At 37.3% G+C, this 10,267-nt stretch overlaps 1 protein-coding gene across 2 annotated transcripts; it reads right to left on the bottom strand.

Moving 5' to 3' along the window:
- LOC137742345 (probable ubiquitin-conjugating enzyme E2 26) lies at positions 1-5,448 on the bottom strand. 2 transcript variants are annotated; one of them, XM_068482193.1, is made up of 7 exons: positions 5,138-5,448; positions 4,002-4,142; positions 2,875-3,891; positions 2,721-2,784; positions 2,327-2,466; positions 1,937-2,248; positions 1-390 (listed from the first exon to the last, which is right to left on the bottom strand). In XM_068482193.1, the coding sequence occupies exons 1-7, from the start codon at positions 5,393-5,395 to the stop codon at positions 82-84; spliced, it is 2,241 nt and encodes a 746-aa protein (XP_068338294.1). In that variant the 5' UTR covers positions 5,396-5,448; the 3' UTR covers positions 1-81. The 2 variants fall into 2 exon arrangements, with proteins under 2 accessions (XP_068338294.1, XP_068338295.1); XM_068482194.1 differs by having other exon boundaries at positions 2,875-3,882; positions 5,138-5,447.
- Positions 5,449-10,267: the final 4,819 nt, after the last annotated feature.

The raw sequence follows: 10,267 nt of genomic DNA, 5'->3' as shown, positions 1-10,267 counted from the left end.
TTAAGTTTAAAACTTTTTGACCAAAAGAATCTCACCTCTTAGATGTTTGACATGAAAGTCGAGTCTTGAAAAATCACTTTTTCAACATGAAATCATTGATGTTGCAGCCTGAGGCATGCTCGCAGTTTGGTTGTTCTCAGATGTTCCTGGTGATATGAATCTCTCACAATTCTTGACCCCGATTCTTGTAAACTCTGCGACGAGCATAGGCAGATGGTCGGCAACAGAACTCTTGAACCGCTGTGAGCAGCTCTTGTCACCCTCATCAACATCTTGAACACCACCTTTGACCAGACACCCCACTTGAGCACCATCCATATATGCTTTGCATGCCACCAGAATGTCACGAGCACGATTGTAGAAATGGCCCAGGACAAGATCCTCAAAATGCTGCATCCAGATATAAGTTATAACTGAGGCCTTAAATGTTGCATGATGTAGGACAGAGTAGGGCAGCGGAATATAGATAGTTTAGCAGAAGCAAAAATACAGAAAACTGAAATTGAAACAACAGTAAAGGATAACTGGAAGTGTGCCGATTTTGCCTAAAGCAGCAGTTTTGGCTGCTAACTGGGCAATATGACAAAATGACCATTAGAAAAAAATTGTCAATAACACCAAATATTTTCCGCTCATAGGTGCTATTTGCTTGTGTAGTCGACAACATCAACTGCTTAGTTTGTAAAAATGAAATTCTCTAATTTCTGGATAGAAATTACAATAAACTGATTGTATAATGAATTGGCAAACAGGATCTTTGCAGTTTTCACTCTTATCATTCATTAGCAATTTAGCGTAGAAAATCATTCTAACAGAAGTGATTTTCACACAACCCTTTTAGCTTCTCACACACACCCTCTATATTTCTGGCCATCGGAATTGAATAAATCAAACTGAAACAATGGATAGAATTAAATAGGGGTATGTGAGATGCTAAAATGGGTGTGTTGAGTGCTTATCATTTCCCTACCAATGATTCAAAAATGAAGCCTCTGACACTCTTTCTATATGCTCAATACAAAAACTGCAGTGAGTGACAATATTTAACAGATGGGCTTATTCTCAGAAATAGTTAAGTTTCTTGTTATGGAAGAAGTGACATCAAGCATGATGAAATGTAAAAGATATGTGTTGGTGGCCATGTGGCTGGTGGCAGTGACCGTGTGGGTGGTAACAGCAGCGGTTACGGAGAAGTGACATCAAGGTGATGGGAACGAGGTGATGATAATCGGTGGGGGCAGGGTTGAGGGTTGTGGCAACGTCAGCAGAAAAGTGGAGACGTGAGTAGTTTTGGTAATTGTCGCGGCAACAGTAGAGGTTGGGTGGTAACAGTGGAGATTTGGTGGTGGTTGTGGTTGCTGTTGAAATTTTGTTAAACACTACTGTCTTGGAATTTAGTAAATAACACCTATTTATCTGGGAATTTAAAGCCAGTCTTAATGACCCTAATTCCAGATTTGTTTACATTTTGAATTTCAAAATTTCCTTGATGCCAAACAAGAAATTACAGATAGTCACTTCTGAAACTCTGACTTTCCCCTAAACACCTAGTTCAATCCTACCATCCTAAGTTCCTAATACACTGCAAAGTTCAGAAGGAGCGACATGATGAGTTTGAAATGAAATAAAAAAACTTCAGTGAGGAAACAGTTTTAGAAAAGAAAGGAAAGTTTTGCATTTTCAAAAATTTAAGATTATTTTTGTTCAACATTTCAGGGAACTTAGCATTCATTGATATGTTCAGTCTGATTATTCTGAACGTTTCAAAAACATTCTACTCCGTTTCACGTATTGATGCACATGAACCATTATTCAAAAACTATAACCAAAATGTGAAGCAGATAATCTAAAATGCTTCACATCAATCTCACACTGCAAAAGGACTGAACATAGTCCAGAGTATCAGGAGAATGGAGAAAGAAAGAAAAAAAATTACCTTTGGAGGTTTCCTCATGGTGTACACCATTGTCTTTAACGAAAGGATGAATGTATTCTCATTGTACTCCTCGGACATCTTTTCACCAGCTGCTGAACCATTCATACTTGCACATCCAGGCTCATTAAAGTAGGGCTTTGTGTTCAAGATAAGCCCTTGTATAGAGACCAAAACTTGTAGCATGGTTGACACACCCGGGAGCCACTTCTCATTCTTGTTCCCAGACCAGGTGTTAAGAAGGCTGAGGCATACTTTTCCACAATTGTACAAATTTGGATTTAATCGAAGGCCACCAGAATGGTAGTAAACATTCTGCATAACAGAGTTCCCAGTTAGGCCAAAGATGTAAACAGATATAAATCAATTCTAAGCCTTCAAATTATCACACACCGGTGGTACATTGGGATAGCCACTGGGGAAGCAAACATCAAAGAAGAAGAGACCATCATGGTAAGGAGTACCCTCCGCCCCAATAATTACAGCTCTCAAAAGATCCATTCTTGTCTCATAAGCTCTAACAAATATTGTATCTGTGGATGTCATTAAAAAAGCGGTAAGTGCACCTAAGTTTCTATAGTACAAACAACCATCCAAAAACTATATCCCATATATTCTCAATTCCAACTTTCAGTGCAAAACCAATTAATTACAGCAGTCAGCATCATGAAACAATCAGTGCAAAATTTTGATAAAATGACTAGGCTAAGGATGGGAAAACTTCACTACCATTAATTCAAAACAGTTATTTAAAAGAAAATTCCAAATAAAAAACAGAACAACTCACCAGGCAAATCCTTCTCCAGGATCTTCCACTCTTCCTGAATTCTCTTTGCCCAATTCTTTGGTGGCTTCAGAATGAGTAAAAAAAAATCATAATAAGACAGGGAATTACAAAAGAAAACAAAATTATTGCATTAACTAAATCATCCAAAATTTACCTGCTTTGTTGAATAACCACGCGTAATATAGTGATGGTCTGAATGATCTTCAACTGTATCAAATTGTTTGAAACCCTGAAACTTCAGTATAATTTCATCCATTTCCATGGCAGAAATTTTCCTCCCAGGGCCTGTTGAAATGCCTCCTGGAGCAAGATTATTCTGAATTTGCGCATTAGGAATCCAAGGACTACCTGCTACTTCCCCAGGAGGATATGCTGAACCCAATGGATCGTAGAAGCTTGAATTAAATGGCATGGTATTAAATTTGGAAATGGGCCCCGGCCACCCAGGAACGGGCATGGGTTTAAAAGAAGCACTTGAACCCTTTTTCTCTAGAATGTTATGAAAGTACGATGCAGAAGATGTGTCAGCTTCGGAACCAAGCTTCATTGCATCAAAGTGATTCGTTGAACCACTCGAAGAAGCTAGCTTCTTTTTAGGCTGGAGTCCTAAAAGCCATTGAGATTTTGATGACTCTTTCCCAACTGGGAAATTAGGAACACTCCCTTGATGTTGCAAAGCAGGTTGTTTCTTTTTACTCCTGGCAATTTTCGGAAGTTTCCATGCTGATGATAGATTCACTTCAGGTGGGTGGGCAGTACTATCAATTTGGGTCTTCAAGCTTGAACTACCCCCAAAAAGTGGCTTCTTGCTGAAATGATCAGGCTCTGGTTGCATTTGAAACGTCTTATCGACAGAAATACTTCCAGAAATTGATTTAACTTTACTTTTAAAAGGATCCGACAACCAAGGAATAGGTGCCTCTATTCCAGGGGGAATATCCACATTATCAAAATGGGCTTGCAATTGGGCATACTCATCGACATCCATAAACTCATCAAGAAAAAAATCAGCAAAGTCGTCATCTTCATATGATAAATCAGAAGTATGACCATCTAAGTTGATCACGTTAGCTGGGACAAAACTCTTAGCAGCTTCAATCCCATTCGCTGACCCAGGGGTTGCCATACCAGGAGGGCCAAAATAGCTATTGACCTCAGCTTCCTGAAAATACTAGTAAAATCATAATGCAAATATGTTCAGAATGCTAAAGCTACAATTGAATATTTATCATTCAACAAAATGACAGCAGCCATAGAGTGTCCTTCAAGTCAATAATACACCTTATCTTGATGATCATGGTAGCCATCAGAAGAGCTTCTGATTGCCTTCCCCTTGCCACTTATATCAACTGGATCATCGATAATCATTGCAGCGACTGGATCTTCATCTTCGTCAATTTCAATCACATCATACCGAAGAACCTAAAAAGGATTAACCATAACACATACCTGTTCAGACCGACTGAATTCCAACCAATGCCAGAAAACAACAATTCAAAAAAAAAAAAAAAAAAAAAAAAAAAAAAACAAACAAACAAACAAACAGAGGCATCCTACAAAAATGTTACTAATTAGTTGCAAAATACAAATGAGGGCAAAAACAAAAACTTTGGATGGAATAGGGGTTATAAGCACAAAAGTAGGACATGAAAACCTCTTCACAAAGTATAAGAACAACATTCAATTGAAAAGAAAAGCACGAAGGAAACTCTTGATTTTAATTCTGTAACCAGCACCAAGCTTGAACACTGTATAGCAACAGATGTATTCAATTCTTACAAATCTATATTTATACGATTACAACCAGTAAAAGTCATCGAATAAAACGGAAAAAGGCAATGCCTGCAAAGGCACACCTTCATCGGGCCCAAAAAAACATAGATGATGGTGACAGTAAACCCGGCACCATGCATGCGATCATGGGAAGGAAATTGAACAAAAGGCAAACTGATAACGTGGAACGGAAGCTCAATGTCCTCATTATACACAGGACTGCCAATAAATTGTTCAAAATTGTAAACAACAATGGGTTCAGTGAATGAGCTTGTGACAATGCTTTAGCAATACCCCAAAAAACTTCAATCTTTCAGGAAATTGGGAACCAATGAATACCATAACCAAAAAAATTGCTAAAAATCCCTAGAACAAAATTAACTAAAAAATTGAAAAATTGGGCAATTAAGTGCCAAGATTTTATACTGATGTTCCAATCAACTCGTATTAGCCCGAAATCAAATGTACCAAAAAATCCAAAATTGAATTCTGATCACTGATCAAGACGGTAACTTGATCAATCAAAGCAGATTACCAGCTCTCAAAAACACTAATCTCATCACAAGTGCATGATCGAACCAGGTAAATCACAAGAACCATCGAAGATTGAGTTATCGACTGATCAAACGACAGAGAAATCGTACCTCTTTGAGTTTGAGCTTCTGAAATTTCGGGGCCCGGGTAATCGGAGTAGCCGGAGGCGGAATCTCTACGACGTCCTCGGAATCCATGCATCCAGAACCGCTATCGGAAGACAAACGCTTCTTCCTGTTTGGAGCGAGAGAAAATAGAGAGAGAGAGAGAGAGAGAGAGAGAGAGAGAGTTTTGTTCTTTTGAAAATTGAGTGAGAGTAAGTACTTGGAATTCCGAGGTGTGTTTATATGTAACGGCGGCGGCTCCATTGGGAGCGGCTGTTTGCAGTCGGTTTTGTTTTGGATGCAAAAGGGCAACCAAATAAAAGGGGTTTCAGCGGCTGAGAAAACCGGCGGCGGCTCGGAGGCTCAGCGGCTGGGTTTTGGCAGAGTGGGTTCGCGCCTTGTCAAGGAAGATCAACATAAATTACGACGACGACGACAAAAAGAGAGTGTGTTTGTGTGTGTGAGTGGGAGTGTTCCCTTTCCTGTCATATTAATAAGTGCACACGTTTTGTTATCGAATTACCATTTATACCACTGCTTCCGCTACACACAAACCACAGCCTTTGGGCTGTTTTTGGAGAAGTAAAATGATAGCGTTTGTTCCGATAAAACAATGTTATGTGAATTAGGTTAACGAATTCTATTATTTTATGCATCATATGGTATATACGGTTCATTTAAGTTGCTCTAATAACTTATTACTTAATTCTACAATATAGTGATTTTTTTCTTTATTTGTAAGTAAAGGTCTCAAGTTCGAATCAAATTATTATAATTAGTTTATTGTAAAGTTTATTTCACTCTCTTACTTGTTAGTGTAGCTAATGTCGTATTGTGTTAAACAAATTGCTTTCCTGACTTCAGCTTTCCAATTTTTCTTTACTACCTACAACACCAATTGCAATTGTACAACTGGGCATTAAATTTGATTATGGCTCATTTGATGGTAGCTTTAAAATTATTGAAACGTTTTTAGAAAATGTTTTTTTTCGTTCCAAAAACACTTGAATTGTTTGCTATAAAAAAAAAAATATTAGTTATGCATTTCTTGCAACAAACACTTTAAATACATTTTCAAAATTTATTTGTATTTTTAATAAGAATTGATTTTCAAAATATTTTCACTCGTATGCTTCCAAGCAAGTTCTCAATAATTTTAAATTGATGATCGATATTGATTGATTTTAAGGGCAAAAAAAAGGCAAATGTACGCAGGTATTTGGCTTGTGTGCCTTCTGGTTGTTCTTCTTGTTGTGTCACACCACCTATTGTGTGGAAAAAAACAAAAATCAACTTGGCCTGCACGTCTCTTCTAATTGCGAATGGGAATTTGACATTTGACGGTGAGGCTGGTTCACGGTGTTGACGTGGCGGCTTCTTAAGCCCTTTTGGAATAACAACATCCCTATTCTCCAAGCAACTGTCATCTGGCTATTACAATTGGTATGCCTTTTCTCAAGCACTTCATCATTCCCAGTTTGAGGATAATCTTTTGGCTATGCTTAATATATCCTAAGGACTCTCTTCCACCTGTTTGTTTGCTTATTAACTCATAAGCCAACCCAAGTGTTATCCTCGATTCTTCAGCCAAGTCTACTTCAGTGGCTTGTGAGGTTTTCATTTTCCGTTGGGATGATAACATATGGGCATATTCTTTCTTTATTAGTGGATGATTATGTTGTTCATAAAATTCCCCCTATACCCATCCAACCTAACACTCACACCACATCCAATCCCCATCTCTCCTCTTGGTCTTTTAATCATATCATTCCGCTTAGCACAAGAAAAGATTCTTGAAGTGAATTAACTAGTCTTTTTATTATTGCCACTACTTTCTCTTCGAATACTAAACCCCATAATTCCACCATACTTGTTCTAGAAATCATATATGCTGCTTGTTTAGTTTCAAACTCCATATTTTCTGTAGGTTTCAAATTCAAAGTACCTTCTACGCCATCATTTACTATCAAATTCTACCACAAAAATATTGCAAGATTCAGAAAATTTGAGCAAAAAAGATAAATTTTCAACAACGACAAACCAATTTCTCACCAAATTTTGTTTTTTGAAAACATGAACTTTTAAGGGATGCAGAAAGATTAATGGTTCGGATTATTAATATTACGTTTAAATTTTTACGGTTAGTGAGAATATTATTTAGAATTTCTGAAGTCTCTAGAAACTACACAACATCAACTCCAATTCAAGAAACTAAAGGAAAGTTTCCATATTCAAGAAAACTACTTTTTGATCAAATTACTTGTCAGCTATATAGCGCCATACTCATTGATATTGTATTGGATGTGGATACAGTTTCTAATACTTTTCCAATATTTTGTAAGTCTAACTTTTGAGTATGGAAGAGGGTATACTATCCTAATTAATTTGGATAGAATAAGTAGTTTGGCACTTTTCTCCTCTCTCTCTCTCTAGGAACTCCAATACCAGATCCAGAATCACATCACCAGTTTCAAGTTTCAATCGCCGTCTCTTGCTTTTGCTCGGGGCAGACGATAGCCCGCTACTCTTCTTTTTCCTCCTCCTTTCCTCCTCTCTTCTTTGCCTTCTCTTTCTTTTTCTCTCCTCTCATCTCCTCAGCCCCTTCCCCCTCCCTACATCCACCTCCTCTTCCTTCCCCTTTCAAGTCTCATTCCTTCGTTTTCATTCTCGTTCTTCCCTCATTTCCCCTCCCCCAATTGGCATGCCTGATCCCAATCGAGGTCAAGTGTTGGTTATTTTACATACCCTTGAGCCTCACTCCCTACCCATAAGATACTTTGTTCGTATATATTTGTAAGGGTTCATAAAGGAGACTTGGATCTGGTGTTTACTCTCTTGGTTTGGAGTTTGGCTTCCTCCGAGGATGTGACGGCAACAATAGTGTGGTTTACGCTACTGGATATTAGAGTTTTTTGTTGTTTGTTTTTGCAACCTTCGGGTTTAAGTTTGGATGGGCCTCCTTTTCTATCTTGGGTTGCAGCTCTTATTTTGCTTGGATCATTTACTTTATCTGGTTACTTTTGGACTTTGTACTAGTTTTTTATCTTGACCAAAAAATAAAATAAACCCTTTTGTGGAACTGTATCGATTTTTATTGGGGAACAATTTAACATTACTGCTCATGGGATCCAAACGATTTTTGCAGTGGCATTTTTGTAGCCCAAAAGCCAGAGATTTTCTTCTAAAAAGCAAGCATACGTTGCTTCGAAGTTTGGCTCACTTTTGTAAGTTCAACGGTGTACATATTTTCATTTTCCTTACGTTGTTTGAAATTAGAATTGCACATTCTTTGTTGTATTATCTATACAATTATTAAGAGATCCTCTGTGTCGACTATCAGCTGTGAAATCCCAAGGGGGCTGAGAAAAAAGTGTGAAAATAATTGGCAAAGGAAATATATTCTGAGAAATTTACACCAAATGCAGGACCTTATTAGTACAAAATCTTAATCTAGAGACAATGTACTCACTTTTCAACTAACAAAGCAACACAAAACAAATGAAACTATCTTTTTTCTCTTGTGGGTACAGAAAGTAGCCATCTATTTATTCGTTTCAATTATCTTTTAACTCTATGGCATGAAACCTTTTAATATTCGGCCATATCCACAAGTTGAACGAAAACATTTCACTCTGTGGGAGCATTTCTTATCGCACTTGCCGCATCGTTTCAAGCTATCTATTTATTCATTTCAATTTAATTATTGTTATTACTTTATCTATGTTAATCTGGTTGGTGTTAGAAACTGACACGGGTTACCAATTTGACTTGCTTCAGGAGCATGAGAAGAAGGCAAAGAAGAAGTCATCATCTGCAACCAAGCCCAATTCCGAGTAACCAATGGAACCTATTGCTGAGGTTGCAGAACCAGGAAAGGTAATTGAAAAAGGTTGAAGCTCCTGTTCCGGCAAAGGCGAAGGCACACAAGGATAATTTCTGAAGAGCAGAGGTCGAGCAAGAGGTTCAGACGCACTACCGAAAAGACATCCTGAAGAGGAAAAAGTCGAATACCAACTATTAGCTACAGGGCTGTTCCTGCTGTTGTGTGTGTTGTGTTGTTTCTAGTGCTGGTTTACTACCATCTTCTTTGAGGAAGGTAAGATGGAACCGATAGAGGTAGAGAAGGGTCGAGAACTACAATTTTTCTGCATGATAAGCGTCCGATAACGACTAGGTCTATCTGTTCAGTTAAACTAAGTTATTTCTGTTCTTTACATCCTTTTGTGGATGGACTCAAAACTCATATGTTGAATTTATTCAATATAAATCAACCTTTAAGTGGTCTACTACATGTAATAGGAATATAATATTGGAGAATAATGTTGATTGTAATTTGATCTCTTAAAAATATCAATCATATATAAGATGTCTTATATTGGAAATAGGATTGATAGAATCCTTAATTGAATATGATTATGATACTTGACTTGGAGGCTAAGAAAGTAAGTTTAGGTTTCCTTTATGGATGGAAACCCTAGCTTTTAGCCTATATATAAAACACTGGTCCCTATAAGCCCTAGAACACACAACATAATACTTCCCATAGAGTAGTTGTATTCAGCTAGGAGTTTATAGAAGATCCTGGTGTTGTCGTGCCCTTTCTCTTTCCTTGCTCGAGTACCATGATTACAATGGGAATCAGGTTTGTCACTCGTTTTTTGTGTTTTAATTGTATAACCTTATAAGGCTAACATCATAATGTTGGTGGTAGTCCAAACTCTCTTTCAATGGAGAAAAAGAAACATACATTTGGTTTTCTTTATGTGATTTCAAATTTTAAACTTTGTACATTTTTCACGGATGTTATATTATTTTTCAAGCAATTATGAGTTTTAATGTCATATACAATTCTTCGGGACCATTGGATAACTATTTTGTTTTGGGAAGTGATTGATTTTTACACTCCCTATTTTTTCCTCTATTTAGAACAATAATGGGAAATCTTTTCATACAATAACAATCCTTCATCCAGCGCTTAAATACAATGACGGAAAGTAATCATGCCTATACACATTGGTTTGGATTTCTTACCGATTCTCCTTCCTCCTAGCAACTAAGTATCTAATCCACTAACGCTATCACTCTCATAATAAAAAAGAACAATATTTGGCCACTCAAATGATGAGTAGGAATTCC

The sequence above is a fragment of the Pyrus communis genome, chromosome 8, assembly GCF_963583255.1.
Source record: "Pyrus communis chromosome 8, drPyrComm1.1, whole genome shotgun sequence".
NCBI lineage: Eukaryota > Viridiplantae > Streptophyta > Magnoliopsida > Rosales > Rosaceae > Pyrus > Pyrus communis.
Note: the sequence above shows the minus strand (reverse complement) of the source record. Positions and strands in the feature narration are given on the sequence as shown.

Excerpts from the sequence above, each read along its gene's own strand:
- LOC137742345 (XM_068482193.1), bottom strand. The coding sequence starts at position 5,395 with ATGGAGCCGCCGCCGTTACATATAAACACACCTCGGAATTCCAAGTAC. Across the intron at positions 4,143-5,137 it reads AGAAGCTCAAACTCAAAGAG|GTTCTTCGGTATGATGTGAT; the intron begins GTACGATTTCTC and ends AATCCTTTTTAG. Across the intron at positions 2,249-2,326 it reads GCTATCCCAATGTACCACCG|AATGTTTACTACCATTCTGG; the intron begins GTGTGTGATAAT and ends TCTGTTATGCAG.